The sequence below is a fragment of the Megalobrama amblycephala genome, linkage group LG24 (genome assembly GCF_018812025.1).
Source record: "Megalobrama amblycephala isolate DHTTF-2021 linkage group LG24, ASM1881202v1, whole genome shotgun sequence".
NCBI classification, from domain to species: Eukaryota; Metazoa; Chordata; class Actinopteri; order Cypriniformes; family Xenocyprididae; genus Megalobrama; species Megalobrama amblycephala.
Window position 1 is genome coordinate 11,175,568 of NC_063067.1, and position 14,029 is coordinate 11,189,596.

General features: G+C 37.2%; 1 protein-coding gene across 3 annotated transcripts in view; it reads left to right on the forward strand.

Moving 5' to 3' along the window:
- dnmt3bb.1 (DNA (cytosine-5-)-methyltransferase 3 beta, duplicate b.1) overlaps positions 1-14,029 on the forward strand; it is a 50,078-nt gene that overhangs the window by 13,482 nt on the left and 22,567 nt on the right. For 2 of the 3 annotated variants that reach the window (XM_048178134.1, XM_048178135.1), the window contains exons 3-9: positions 4,747-4,897; positions 5,926-6,014; positions 7,247-7,390; positions 9,930-10,049; positions 10,994-11,152; positions 12,643-12,750; positions 13,359-13,500. In XM_048178134.1, the coding sequence (XP_048034091.1) occupies positions 4,747-4,897; positions 5,926-6,014; positions 7,247-7,390; positions 9,930-10,049; positions 10,994-11,152; positions 12,643-12,750; positions 13,359-13,500 (913 nt within the window). The remainder of the gene's footprint in view (positions 1-4,746; positions 4,898-5,925; positions 6,015-7,246; positions 7,391-9,929; positions 10,050-10,993; positions 11,153-12,642; positions 12,751-13,358; positions 13,501-14,029) is intronic. The other variant, XM_048178137.1, reaches the window with a different exon arrangement.

Sequence of the window (14,029 nt, forward strand, 5' to 3'; positions counted from 1 at the left end):
AGCAGCTCTTGCATTCATTTATTTTCTATGCATCATGCTAATGACATTTATATGCTAGAATTCAATGTTAGGATTATCAATCCTACATTTGTCATTGCATTATTAAATGGACCATATTATAAAATGCACTTAGTTCCCCTCAAAATTAAAATTCTGTCATCATTTACTCACCCTATTAAGATTAAGATATTTTTAATGAAAATTTTTTAATGATTTTCTTTTTAAATTATTTAATGATTTTTAATTTTCTAATAATATGGCTTCTGTCCTTCCATTCAAAGTTCAGGTGACCATAACATAATAAAAAGAAGGTCCAAAAAGGTCATAAAGTTGTAAAATAGTCATAATAAATGAATCCATATTAAATGAACAGTTTAATCCAAGACTTGAGAAGAGACTAAATAACTTCATTCACATATAAACACATAAAGCGCATTACATATGGTAAACATGAAAGCTTTTGCATGTGACACACTAGTTCTCGCACATCACACAAACTTGTTTGAGCTTCAATCTTTACCATTTGTCATTGTTTAGATGTGAATAAAAGCCTAAATTAAATCTGTTCATTATATAAAGCGATCATATCTCTTCACAAGATTTGAATTAAACTGCTTAATTCATATGGTTTTTTTTTTATGATGACCAGTTTTGGTTACCTGGACTTTCAATTGAGAGACCATATTTTTATTTTGTAAGTACTTAGCACTGACACAGTCAGCGTGGTTGTTGCGGTTGGTGGAAGTGTGTGTGTGGTCTAGGCATTCCCTACGTTATAGGGACAAAATGTCCCCACAAGAATGGCAATACCAGAAATCCGGTCTGCATGAGGAGAACAGCTTATAAATCATATTAAATTATGTTTTCTGAAAATTTAAAAATGCAGAAAGTTTTCTGTGATGAGTGGGTTTAGGGGTAGGGGTAGAAGATAGACTATACAGTTTGTACATTATATAAATCATTATGTCTATGGAAAGTCCTCATAAAACATGGTGTGTGTGTGTGTGTGTGTGTGTGTGTGTGTGTGTGTGTGTGTGTGTGTGTGTGTGTGTGTGTGTGTGTGTGTGTGTGTGTGTGGCAAGACCTCTGATCCGCTGCAGCACAGCTGTGGCATTAAAGATGTCTGGCATTCCAGTGGACGGTTCCAGAAATGCGACAGCAGCCTGTATTGTTCCCACATCCATGAACACACAATCTTCTGTCTGTGTGCTTTACTCAGTGCTTGTGCTTAAAGAAAACAGTGCTCTTTCCTGTCTATTTTTGTATATGTTTAGCAGTTGTCTGCTTTTCATAGTATAGTTTTTCAGTTTTCATCTGCTCATCCACATACACAATTCACACATGCTCTTATCCGGCACTGTTCAGATTAGAGCGGGGCGATGAAGCTAAAAAATTCATATACATATAAATATTTTTCATCTTTTCGACATCTTCGAAATTGCAAAAAAGACACTCCTTTTTTGTCAGAGGCACCATAAACTAAACATATGAAAAAAACTTTTAAAGGCTTAGTTCACCCAAAAATGAAAATTCTGTCATCATTTACTCCCCCTCAAGTTGTTCCAAACCTGTATACATTTGTTTGTTCTGCTGAACACAAAGGAAGATATTTGGAAGAATGTTTGTAACCAGATTTTGCCCCGATTGACTACCATAGTATTTTTTTTCCTACTATGGTAGTCAATGGGGTGTGAGAACAGCATCTATATGAAATTGAAATCTTCAATTTTCCAGATTATAAAAGTTTTACTGTCACTTTTGATCAATTTAATGCATCCTTGTTCAAAAAATTTGAATAGTAGTGTAGATTGTGACAATCACCAAGGCATTGCAACAACATATTTACCTCCAAAAGAGAAACACTGAGAAGAGAAACATTAGTGTATCCAAGCAGCATCAAAGCATACACTTAAGCAGTCATCAATCCATCAGGGATTTTTGAAAGTCATCAGTGATGACTACCCATCCACATGAAATAGAGGCATGACTAAACACATAGATACATTCATTCTCAGAACACCGCCATGTATTAGTCGTGTTTTTTGTACTGATGCTTTGCTCTGTCAGTGGTCTGATCTTCTTAAAGGGATAGTTCACCCAAAAATTAAAAGTATCCCATGATTTACTCACTCTCAAGCCATCCTAGGTGTATATGACTATCTTCTTTCAGACAGACAAAATCCAAGATATATTAAAAATATCCTTAGTCCTCCAAGCTTTATAATGGTTGTGAATGGTAGGCCAAATTCTGAAGACGGAAAAAATGCATCCATCCATGAAAAATGAATCCATACGACTCCAGAGGGTTAATAAAGGCCTTTTGAAGTGAAGGGATGTGTTTTTGTAAGAAAAATATCCATATTTAAACTTTATATATTCAAATAACTAGCTTCCGGCGAAAGACCGCACGCAGAATGCACAAGTCGACTTGCGCCAAATGAGTAATCCTCTGACGCGATGTATGACGCAGGATGTAGGAGTATTGTAAGCTTAGATGCTTGTGGTTCAAACAAATACAGCTGGGCAACAAACTCAAGCTCCTCTTCTCTTATATCGAAATCCTCTGACATTTCTCTTTAAAATTTCTCATTTTAAATTTCTAATTCATGACCAATGTTTTGTTTTGCTCTCTCCTCTGCGCCTCCGCATGCGTCATTGCGTCAGGTCAAAGGTTGCTCTTCCGCCCAAATTGACGTGCGCAGTATGCGCACTTTCTTCTGCCGGAAGCTCGTTATTTGAATTTATAAAGTTTTAAATATGGATATTTTTCTTACAAAAATGCATCCCTTCGCTTCAAAAGGCCTTTATTAACCCTCCTGATTCGTATGGATTCATTTTTTTTTTTTTTTTATGGATGGATGCATTTTTTCTGTCTTCAGAATTTGGCCTACCATTCACAAACGTTATAAACCTTGGAGGACTAAGGATATTTTTAAATATATCTCGGATTGTGTTCGTCTGAAAGAAGATAGTCTTATATACCCAGGATGGCTTGAGGGTGAGTAAATCATGGGATTATTTTCATTTTTGGGTGAACTATCCCTTTAAGGGAATGTTTCTTCTTCAAGTCACAACACAGATGCTTCTGGCACAACAAAAGAAATCTGGCAGAAATTAAATTAAAATAATTGAAAGTACAACAGCCAAGACTGGCAGTGTTGTGAATGCTGTACATCATCAAAACATTTATTATTATTATTATTATTATTATTATTATTACATTTTTTATAATAAATATATTTTTTTTTAGAGTTGTTAAAGTTAACATCCTAAGCTTAAGATATTAATAAAATATATGTAAGATAATATATATATAACGGTTAGTTCCTGTCCTTGATTCTGATTGGTCAATAACTGTTTTATTCACGATAAAACACGGCTATGACGCCTCACCCAACGGTTCTGTGTATCACTACACAACACCCTTAGCAACCACTCTTAGCAACATAAACTGTATGTTCTCTATTTATATTGTTCATTGAAGCTTACTGTATTAGTAGAAGACTATTGTGAGAAAGAGATTGAGTGAGCGAGTTTATTACCTGCATTCAGATTTAGCATTTTGCTTCAGGTCAGTCCTATGTTCATAATAAAAAAATCTGTTTAAATGTCTGATGTATTATCTTGTCATTTTAACAGTTAAGGGGTTTTCCCATGATTTTCCCAAGCACTTATCAGTTGCGTCTTGTTCCGTGTTCACAACAATTCAGTCTTTTCAATGTAAAAGTCTTTGCTACTGACTGACACATTCATAAAGTCTTTTGCTGCCATCTAATGGCGTAATAATGTAACTTCTGTTGCTGTTCACAGTCAGGGACAATTTTTTTCCGGCGGAAGGAAGGCATTTGGTGAAAGTTTACTTCAATGAAAGTTGCATTGCACTGATACATATTTTTGGCTTTAATATTTATATTGTGTGGTAACCATTTTATAAAAGCAATAAGGTACTCGAGGCTTGTGTTGTATTGTGAATAAGTCATGGCTGAAGGGGTTGCAGGCACTCCGTTTCGTGTCGTGCCTAACAACTCCCTTCAGCCGTGACTTATTCACGATACAGCACAGCCTCTCATACCTTATTGCTTACATATATTATATATTTACCAAATTAGATTTTATTGCAGTTTTTTTTTTTCATTGTTTTCTAGAGATCATGAGATTAGTCATTTTTATTTTATTTTATTTGCAACAATAGATTGCATATATATAATCTGCATATATGATAATCTTTCTCTTTTTGAGACATACATCGATTTAAGAAAAGTTTGCGACCTCGCCATTATCTCCTTTATCTTGGTCACTGGGGGTTTTAACGTAATATTCTCTATAAAATTTTAATTAAAAAAACAAAAAAACAAAACCATGCTTGAATTAATTTAAGTTGTTTCTCTTTTTTGTTTATACATCTAGTTTTCCTCTACTAGTAGATAAAAATACATAATCTGTTAACTTAGTACAAAAAAGGGTCAAGGGGTCAAGGTTTTGCTGGTTAGCATGACCCAGATTCTGCTGCTAAATGTCATAACAACACCTTTAATTGATAATCATAATTGGTGCTGTGTTGGGGTGACAGTGATGTTGTGGAGGTGTCTGGACCTGCCCTCCATTAGTATCTATTTTATGGCTGAGAACAGAATATATTTCACACACCCATTCAGCTGTGCAGTTCTGTTAAATGTGAGTTGTCAAAATGCTGTGTTTGTTTTCTGTGATCTTTGAAGATCATTCACATAATGTCTCCTTTTTTAGGCTGCCGTGAATGGCGACACGTCTGTGGGAGAGGGATTGTCAGAGAACGACAGTGGTCTGGAGATGACCAATGAGAACAGCCCGCTGACTGCAGCAGAGCCACCTTCACCTTTCTGCCCCAAACAGAACGGAGGCGCAGCTTCACCCACAGGTACACAGACCCATGTTCTGGGTTCAGCATCTGGGACATTCTGTCATTTATTTCAGAAATTTACTTAAATCATGTGTACAGTAATGCACTTACTATGGAAGTCTATGGGATGAGATATTTTGGAGGGTTTAATAGCAGATAAATTAATTTAAAATTTTTGTTAACAAATTTAGGGTTTGGGTTAGTTCACCCAAAAAGGATAATTCTGTCATTAATTACTCACCCTCATGTCGTTCCACACCCGTAAGACCTTCGTTCATCTTCAGAACACAAATTAAGATATTTTTAATAAAATCCGATGGCTCAGTGAGGCCTCCATTGACAGCAAGTTAATTAACACTTCCAATGCCCAGAAAGCTACTAAAGACATATTTAAAACAGTTCATGTGACTACAGTGGTTCACCTAATGTTATGAAGTGACGAGAATACTTTTTGTGTGCCAAAAAAACAAAATAACGACTTTATTCAACAATATCTAGGTTAACAGGTTTCAGTTGGTCAATGGCGCAGCCTATTTCAATTGCCTCAAAATAGCAACACGCCAACAATGCCCCCGAACACACCTCGTTTTCAAACCAGCATGCCCATGGATACACAAATGCAACGTGGCGCAGGACGTGAAAATGATAACTGTGTCAGGCTGAAACTAGTAAAAAACACGCATTGCGCCAGGTGTATGATAGGGCCCTTAGTCTAATTTTAACATGCATTAATTTTAACTGTACTTTTGGAACAGTGTGTTTGTAAGTTTATCTTGGTGCAGTGCATTTTTTTTTTGTAATCAACAACGTTGCAGAGAGTGTCGGAAATTAGCTTGATTATTAAGGAGCTCCTCCTTTGTCGAGTATTTTATTATTATTAGAAATGCTAAATATTATTATTCAGTACAACTGAATAAATTAAATAAAATGATCACTTTGGTGTCTAAGAGTCATAACCAGGTAGGCCTAGGATAAAATATTATGCTGTATATAGTTATTAAAATGTCTGAACTTGTACATTGTCATAAATTTTCTTAATCTTTCAGATGAGAGTGTGAACAGCATCAGAAGAAAGAGATCACGTAAGCGCTCCGACACAGAGGAAGACAGTGCCTGGGATTCCTCCTACAGTGAGGTGAGAATTTACTTACTACACATCTGATCTTATCACACACTGACAGAACGCTTCAATAAGACACATCCATTCCAAAGACTGTTTTACTGCTGTTTCCAGAGGCATGGCTGAAATAGGGCTTGCTAGTTGCTTTAGTCCAGGATATATATATATATATATATATATATATATATATATATATATATATATATATATATATATATATATATATATATATATGCATATTACCTCTGCTGTGATTGACTATTTATGTTCATGAATGCATTTATGATTATAAAAATGCCACATAACACACCAGAAGTTGTGTAATTTTAGAGAGCAGATACATCATGAAGCTGATCAGATGCAGGAAAATGCATACATACATAGTTTGGTATCACTTCCATGGAACTTCTGTGTATTATCCACATGAAATATTTGGAGTAATGAAATAAGACATGCAGAAGAACGTATTTTGCAGCATTCCTGCCGCCCTTTTAAACAAACACTCTACCATACACATGCGCGCTAAATGCAAACTTTGTGCATGTGTATGCATGTCTATGAATGTGTGTTGTTGTGATGCATATCTGTACCAACAACACATTTCTTCCTTTAAGATGTTAAGGGCTTTTCAGTCTCTACTCCTTAAAATCAGATAAATGATGATAAGCAGAAATTACTGTTCTATAAATCACTTCTTATCTATTCTGTTGTGTTTTGTGCTTATCTGCGGTTTTCCTCTATACCGATAAAGCTTGTGCATCCAATGCAAAGAGGAAAAAAGCAAAACATAGAAGATATAGCCTTAGTCAGATTATGGGAATTGATATAGTTTACAGACTGAACAGGTGCTCATGTGTTGCCTTACCAACCTATTATCAAAATTAGCAAATGCAGTATATGGAATTAGATTGCATCTAAAGTATAGATGCATGCTATTACAATATCTGAACGCAGCTTTTCTCTCCCGCTCATCCTGTCAATACTTGACTATTTCTGTCTATAAAAGTAAATAAGCAGCGAACAAAATATACATTTAGTTAGAATGAAAGTAAATAATCCTAATAAATAATCAGGTTAATTTAATTTCAACAATGTGATAATATAATTTCTGCCATTAGCCACCCTGCACTCTAGATGTTAGTAGCCACTGAAAAACCCATAAAATTATTTCTATAAAATTAATCTATAAATATGGTACAGTACTAGCACATATGGATCAGCTTATTGTTATGGAATTATGGTTTCAGGAAAAGGCTGACATTGGGTCTGGTTGTGAGACGGGTCTGCGGCAAAGGCCTCGTCCCAGGACTATTTTCCAGGCAGGACTGACAGCTCACAGTAAACCCCGCAACAGAGAGAGGGGACATAGTAAACAGGATCACAGCAACCTGGTAATGCTCACATTCACACACACAAAGCCGCTTTATGCTTTAAGTGAATTTTTGTCTGTCAGACACACTGAAATCAAGCCAGACGAACAGAGATCACCTTTGCAGACGATTAAAGCTGTCATGCCACTGTCAGCTCAACAACTCAACACCTTCAAGTCAAGCTGCCTATCACTGTCTTTATGTTGTCACACATTTGAAGTTGCCTGTACCCAGCCAATCAAAACAGTGTTCATGGAAAATCAAATAGGGAACCCCCCCCCCCTAAGTCACAACTTGTTTTAATGGTTGTTTTGTCTGTGGCGGGGTGAGCAAAGACAGACAAAGTGCAGAAAATGTCTCATGTTACAAATGTAGCCATGGTTCCCTGAGAACTAGGATGCTAATGGGAATGTCTCCAGCATGGCGGTGTCTGAAGCATGTGTCAAAACACGACAATAACATTGGCAGGTGACAGCCCATGAGGCCACTCGATGTCACTGTCTATAGCGGAATGATGCTGAAAATACAGCAAGCTCATTACAGGGAGCGGAGGACCTTGCCCATAACCAGGAAGGTTTTACTCCATGCTCATCTTAAATGACCAATGGGAGCTACCAGCTAAGGCTAGCTACAACCATTGTAAAGGCTGTAATATGATTTTAGGCTCCGGTACTCAGAGGTGCTGTTCAAAGAAGGGGTTCGTCAAGGCGAACAGACCACTTCCTGGTGGAGCCCAGAGACTAGAAGAGCTCCGAGCCTTCTGAGCCACTCGAAAGTATACAAGGGCTAGGCAAAAATGCTTGCCACGCCATTATAAATGCTCAACTGAGACTCCAGCAACAACCCAGCTCTCTCATATAGAATGGGGATAATACTATTAAGGGTTCTACTTATACTCAACCATGAAAACATTGGCATCAAGGGGAGCCAGCTAAGTGCTAGCTGCAATCACTCAGATACAAATGTCTTTGTAGGTTCTCAAAAACCCAGACATTCCCGAAGGTGCCTTATGACAAAAAGGGTTTCGCAAACTAGGGCGAAAGACCTACTTCCTTTTGGGTTCTCGAGATCAAAACAGCTCATCGCAGGGACTGGAGTACCCTGCTTCAAGACCAGACTCAGGGGGAGCGTTCTGCTCCTCAGTCATACCCGAGGAAAAAACACTTCACAAAGGTGCCTACAACTAGGAAGGGTTCGCTTCCTGTCAGGTTCCTGAGATCGCTACCACAGCGCACTGCTATTGTGCGGGCCAGTGGAGGAGGCAGACTTAAAATAACTCCTGCCTTCATACTCTGCCTCTAATTTCCACAGAATTAGGCCTCACACGTTAGTAATAGCAGACCAGAAAGAGAATTAATCTCATAAGACTCTCCCTTTGCTCCACCCACCACCCCCGAGATTGAACCCACCTGCTGCTATGTCAGCCACAGGACCCAAACCGAGGGGTTTAGGCACTCTATTCTCATCCCTCGAGAGAGAGAATAAACAACAAAAGAGCTCATACAGCTACCACATCAAAAAACATGTTCATTTCCCTTGAGAGCTGAACGTGCTTCGTTCAAAACGCCAGACTCTATCGCTAATCAAGAATCACGCATATAACAGTCACAAACACATCACTGTGAGTGCCTTTGACTCCCTCGAGAGCCGAATGCGCTTGAGCAAACACTTTGTCCTGCTGGCAAAACAAGTCATGACCAGCCAGAAACCAGCTACCATGTTCCACAACACGGCTATCCTAAAGGATTATTCCAGGTTAAATTCAACTTAAGCTGTATTGACATCACTGTGGCATGCTGTCTGTTACCACAGAAAATCATTTTGAACTGTCTCACAGTTTGCAAAAACACGCTCAAAAACTTGTTGACAGAAACGTAGTTGCACTAGAAGTCTGTGAGGGCTGCAGGCTGTACATATGCCCCTTATATTTCCATTCGTAACTATCATTAGCTGGGTTTCCATCCAAACGTGAAGCGAATCTTTACAAAGTTCGCAAAAAAAAACGAAACAAATGCGAATTAGGTGCATTTCCATCACGTTCTTCTAGGCCTAGGGGATGTTGGTGGTATAGTCCCTAGTTAAAAAAAACCTATACTAAAATCTATTTAAAATACTCTTATAATAATATTATACTTCAAATTGCAGGGTATTTTTATTTAGCACATAAATATGCAAATGTATTTGTAGTATACTTAGCACAAAATAAATGTATTTCAAATACATTTTAGTATTTTTTTTTACTAGGGGTAATCAACAGTAAATAAAACACCATAAGCGGAAATGGTCGATTAGTGTTCACTACGTCAGAATTTATTCGGCAAATGCGTCTCCCATTATTTGCATCAACTCTTTCGCAGAAGTTAAAAACCACCTCAAGCAAGTGTAAAAACTTTTGCCGTTTCCGTCACTCGTTTCTGATGCGATACTTCAAAATGTGTTAAAAACAGGGTGATACGTAGCTATTGTAACTATTTTTTATTGTTTTATTTTATTTGTTGTTTTTTGTTTTGTTTTGTTTCCTTTTGCTTTGACTAAGGGTTGAAATTGTGTGTGTTCGTAGGTTTCTAGTGTTCCTGAGGGTCCCGTACTGGAGCTCATGGAACAGGACTCTAAAGACTCTGCACAGAGCAGCGCCACATCCACCTCGACTACTGACACAGTCAGCCAACCGGAGTACAAGGTACCAGGACATCACATAAACACAAATGCACAATCCAACTATCCTGTCATGTCCCGTTCCTCTTTATGTTCATGCAAAAACAACCCACAAGTACCAATATTTGTCCACCTGCCTTCGATATGTAACAGTAGCCTCAAAGAACGGCTCCACTTGAATGTGAAGATAATAGCCTTTGTGCATGTGGTGTATCCTCTTCTTTGCGTGTCACTAAGCCAGGCAGCTGTGCGTTTAGAGAGCACAGATGACCAAGACAAAGAGACCATGAAGGTCTTGAATGGGGGTTTTGTGGGTTATAGCGTCTTCTAACTCACTTTTGACCACAGACTCATAAATACTCACAGACACTTGCACAGGTGAGGAAACAACAGCGCTGTTGAAATGGTCCTGACTGATTGAGAGTCGTGCTCAGACAAGCTCAGTGTCAGAGGCTTCGCTTGTGTCTCAGTCCATGCTCAATCCAGCTCTCTGAGTGCGACAGAGCTTTTGATTGTCCTTCTTTGTGTAACTGGATCAAAGAAATCTGTGCAGTGATAATCTTAATTGTCCGTCTTATTTTAAAAGGATGATTCTCCAAGAAATTAAAATCTACTAGTCGAAACCTGTATGATTTTTCTCTTCCGTGGAACACAAAAGAAGTTATTTAGCAGAATGTTCAGGCTGGATGGAAACAAAGCCAGACCAAGAAAACAACATAAAAGTTGTACATAAAGATGTCAAATCTTCATATTTAAAAATTTAAATTAACTTTAAAGCCATTATTCATTGAAAATTGTGTCTGCGTACTGTTGTTCAGCTGAAGTCAGTTCAGTGTTGATTCAGATCGGGATCGGTAGCATTCAAATATTTCATCCAGTTCCTTTTTCAAATCTAATGGAGGTTTCAGTGAGTGAGAAAATGTTAATTCATGGTGAACTATGTCTAATTTGTGCATCTTTCCTCTTCAGGATAATAAAGGCTTTGGTATTGGAGAGTTAGTCTGGGGCAAGATAAAGGGCTTTTCTTGGTGGCCCGGGATGGTGGTGACCTGGAGAGCAACAGGGAAGAGGCAGGCGTCCCATGGCATGCGCTGGCTGCAGTGGTTTGGAGATGGAAAATTCTCAGAGGTAACAATCAAAATGAAGTGTTGCCAGAATACGACAACTGCAGTAATTGATACTAATAGCAGTGAAATTTCAATAGCACAGCAAAATCTAAAATGACATTGAACATGCTATTTTATTTTAAATGTTAAATATTGATATAAATATTAAAGCGATAGTTCACCCAAAAATGAAAATTATCCCATGATACCCTCAATCCATCCTAGGTGTATAAGACTATCTTCTTTCAGACGAACACAATCTGAGATATATTTAAAAATATCCTTAGTCCTCCAAGGTTTATAATGGTTGTGAATGGTGGGACTTTTTTTGATGTAAAAAAGTCTAAAACGATCATTTTTAAAGAGAAATTTTGGAGGATTTCGATATAAGAGAAGAGGAGCTTAAATTTGTTGCACAATTAGTTTGAACCGTGAGAGGCATGTAAGCTTACAATACTCCTACATCCTGCGTCATACATTGCATCAGAGGATTACTCGTTTGGCACAAGTCGACTTGCGCAGTATGCATACGGTCGTCCACTGGAAGCTAGTTTTTTGAATTTATAAAGTTGTAAATATGGATATTTTTCTTACAAAAACACACAGCTTCAGTTCAGAAGGCCTTATTAACCCCCTGGAGCCGAATGTATTACTTTTTTTTATGGATGGATGCATTATTTTTGGCTTCAAAATGCATTCACAACCATTATAAACCTTGGAGAACTAAGGATATTTTTAAATATATCTCGGATTGTGTTCGTCTGAAAGAAGATAGTCATATACACCTAGGATGGCTTGAGGGAGAATAAATTATGGGATAATTTTCATTTTTGGGTGAACTATCCCTTTAACAATGTTAAAGTAATGGTATAAACTTTTTCCAAGCAATTATTCAAGTAAGCAGTCAGTAACAAAAACAAAGAAAGCAAATGAAAAGCAATAGAACACATAAAACGAAGATATAAATTAAATTAATTAATTAATTCAACACAATATTTTGTTTACAGCATATCCTACAAAACATGCTGCCAATTCAAAAAAAAAAAAAAAGAAGCCATATTGCTAATACTGATACTGTAGAAAAACTGGTATTGTTACATTGTTTTATTGATGTTTTGATTTGATCCTGAAGTACTAGTACCTCTGACATCACTAGTTTGAACGTCTATGCTTTTATGAGAAATTGTGAATTGTGAAACAAAACATTTGGTGGAATTGAATAGAATGTCATGCAGTGTGTGAAATGTAATCAATTCAGTGCTAATTAAATCAAGAAAGATTTAAATCTTTAATTCATTCATTAAATGCTCTGAAAAAAATCTTACATTATTAAACATTAATTATATTAAAGACTATATATATATATATATATATATATATATATATATATATATATATATATATATATATATATATATATACAATTAAATTATTAACTTAACATGCACACAAACAAATGCTTGGCCTGAGCCCTGGTTACTTTCTGACCCTGGTGTCATGTGTATTTTGCAGGTGTCTGCTGACAAACTCGATTCCATCACAGCCTTCCCAAAGTTTTTCAACCAGTCATCCTACACCAAATTGGCTTCCTACCGTAGAGCAATCTTCCAGGCCCTGGAGGTGAGAGCAGAAAGCAGTCTGTGTTTATTGTTTTGTAGCACTTGGAAACAATTTTTGTCCATGGTTCAATTAGCTGCAAATATGCATTTTACAGCATCTTTAGTTCATTTATTAGAAGACAGTTATACAAATATGCACCTGCTCTTCCAAAATCTGTGAGGAGAGCATGGACTTTACTTTTACGTATTGAAGTGTGCATGTGTTTGTGTGTGAGATAAACAGTACACTGGGAAAACACTCATCTGGAAAGTCTGGAATTCCCCCAGAGCTTCCTTAATTATCTCTCTGAGAATCGTACCTCCTAACAAACTTAACAAAAGCATCCAAGCCCAGACATGCACCAGAATGACAGGACTGGCTGTTCTTTACTTTCTCTCTCTCTCTCTCTCTCTCTCTCTCTGTTTTTGTACCCCACTCTCTACAGCATGATTAATATCTGCATTTTGTCTCTATTTCTACTGAGAGGATAGTCTTACTGAATGTATGTTATTTTAGACACAGTGCACATAGTTGTTTTTATTCCACCTGAGACATTTGTTTCCAGGATGGTTTCTGTTTTCTTACAGTTACTCTGACATACTGTTCTCCCGCTATCTGCGTGTCCTCAGGTGGCTAGTATACGGGCAGAGAAGACTTTTCCTCCGTGTGAGTCAGACAGTCTTGAAGAACAGATAAAGCCCATGCTCGACTGGGCTCATGGAGGCTTTATGCCCAAAGGTCAGGAGGGCCTGAAACCCAGAGAGAACGCAGGTGAGTACACGTCATCATGGCTGCCATCTGTGACAGCATCTCAGATCTCACACTCAATCTATGCAGTTGTAAAAAAAAAAAAAAAAAGTACTTGAGTGAAAGGGCTTAGCTTAGAGTCAAAAACAGACATAGACAAAGGCTTATGACTAGAGGGGGTATATATAAAAATGTTTTGTAAATTTAGTATTTTTTAAATAGCGTTTAAAACATCAGTATAGTAGATGAGATCAAATAAACCATGTGTATGAGTTTGTGCTTATAGGTGAAAGTGCAGTAATTGTAATGAAATTTCTCAAATGACAACAATCATTGCACATTATAATTTTACGCAAAATAATAATTATTTATCAGTTTGACTAAGATTTCATTGACTAAAACTAGTCATTTAACCCCGGGTTCACAGAAAAGGCTTAAGCTTTTCCTAGACTAAAATCCATGTTTGAGCTGTTTTAACTGAAAGCAGCTTGAACTGACAGATCTTAAAATATGTCACTCTCATTGTTTTGTCAAGATGCACACCAATAATGTT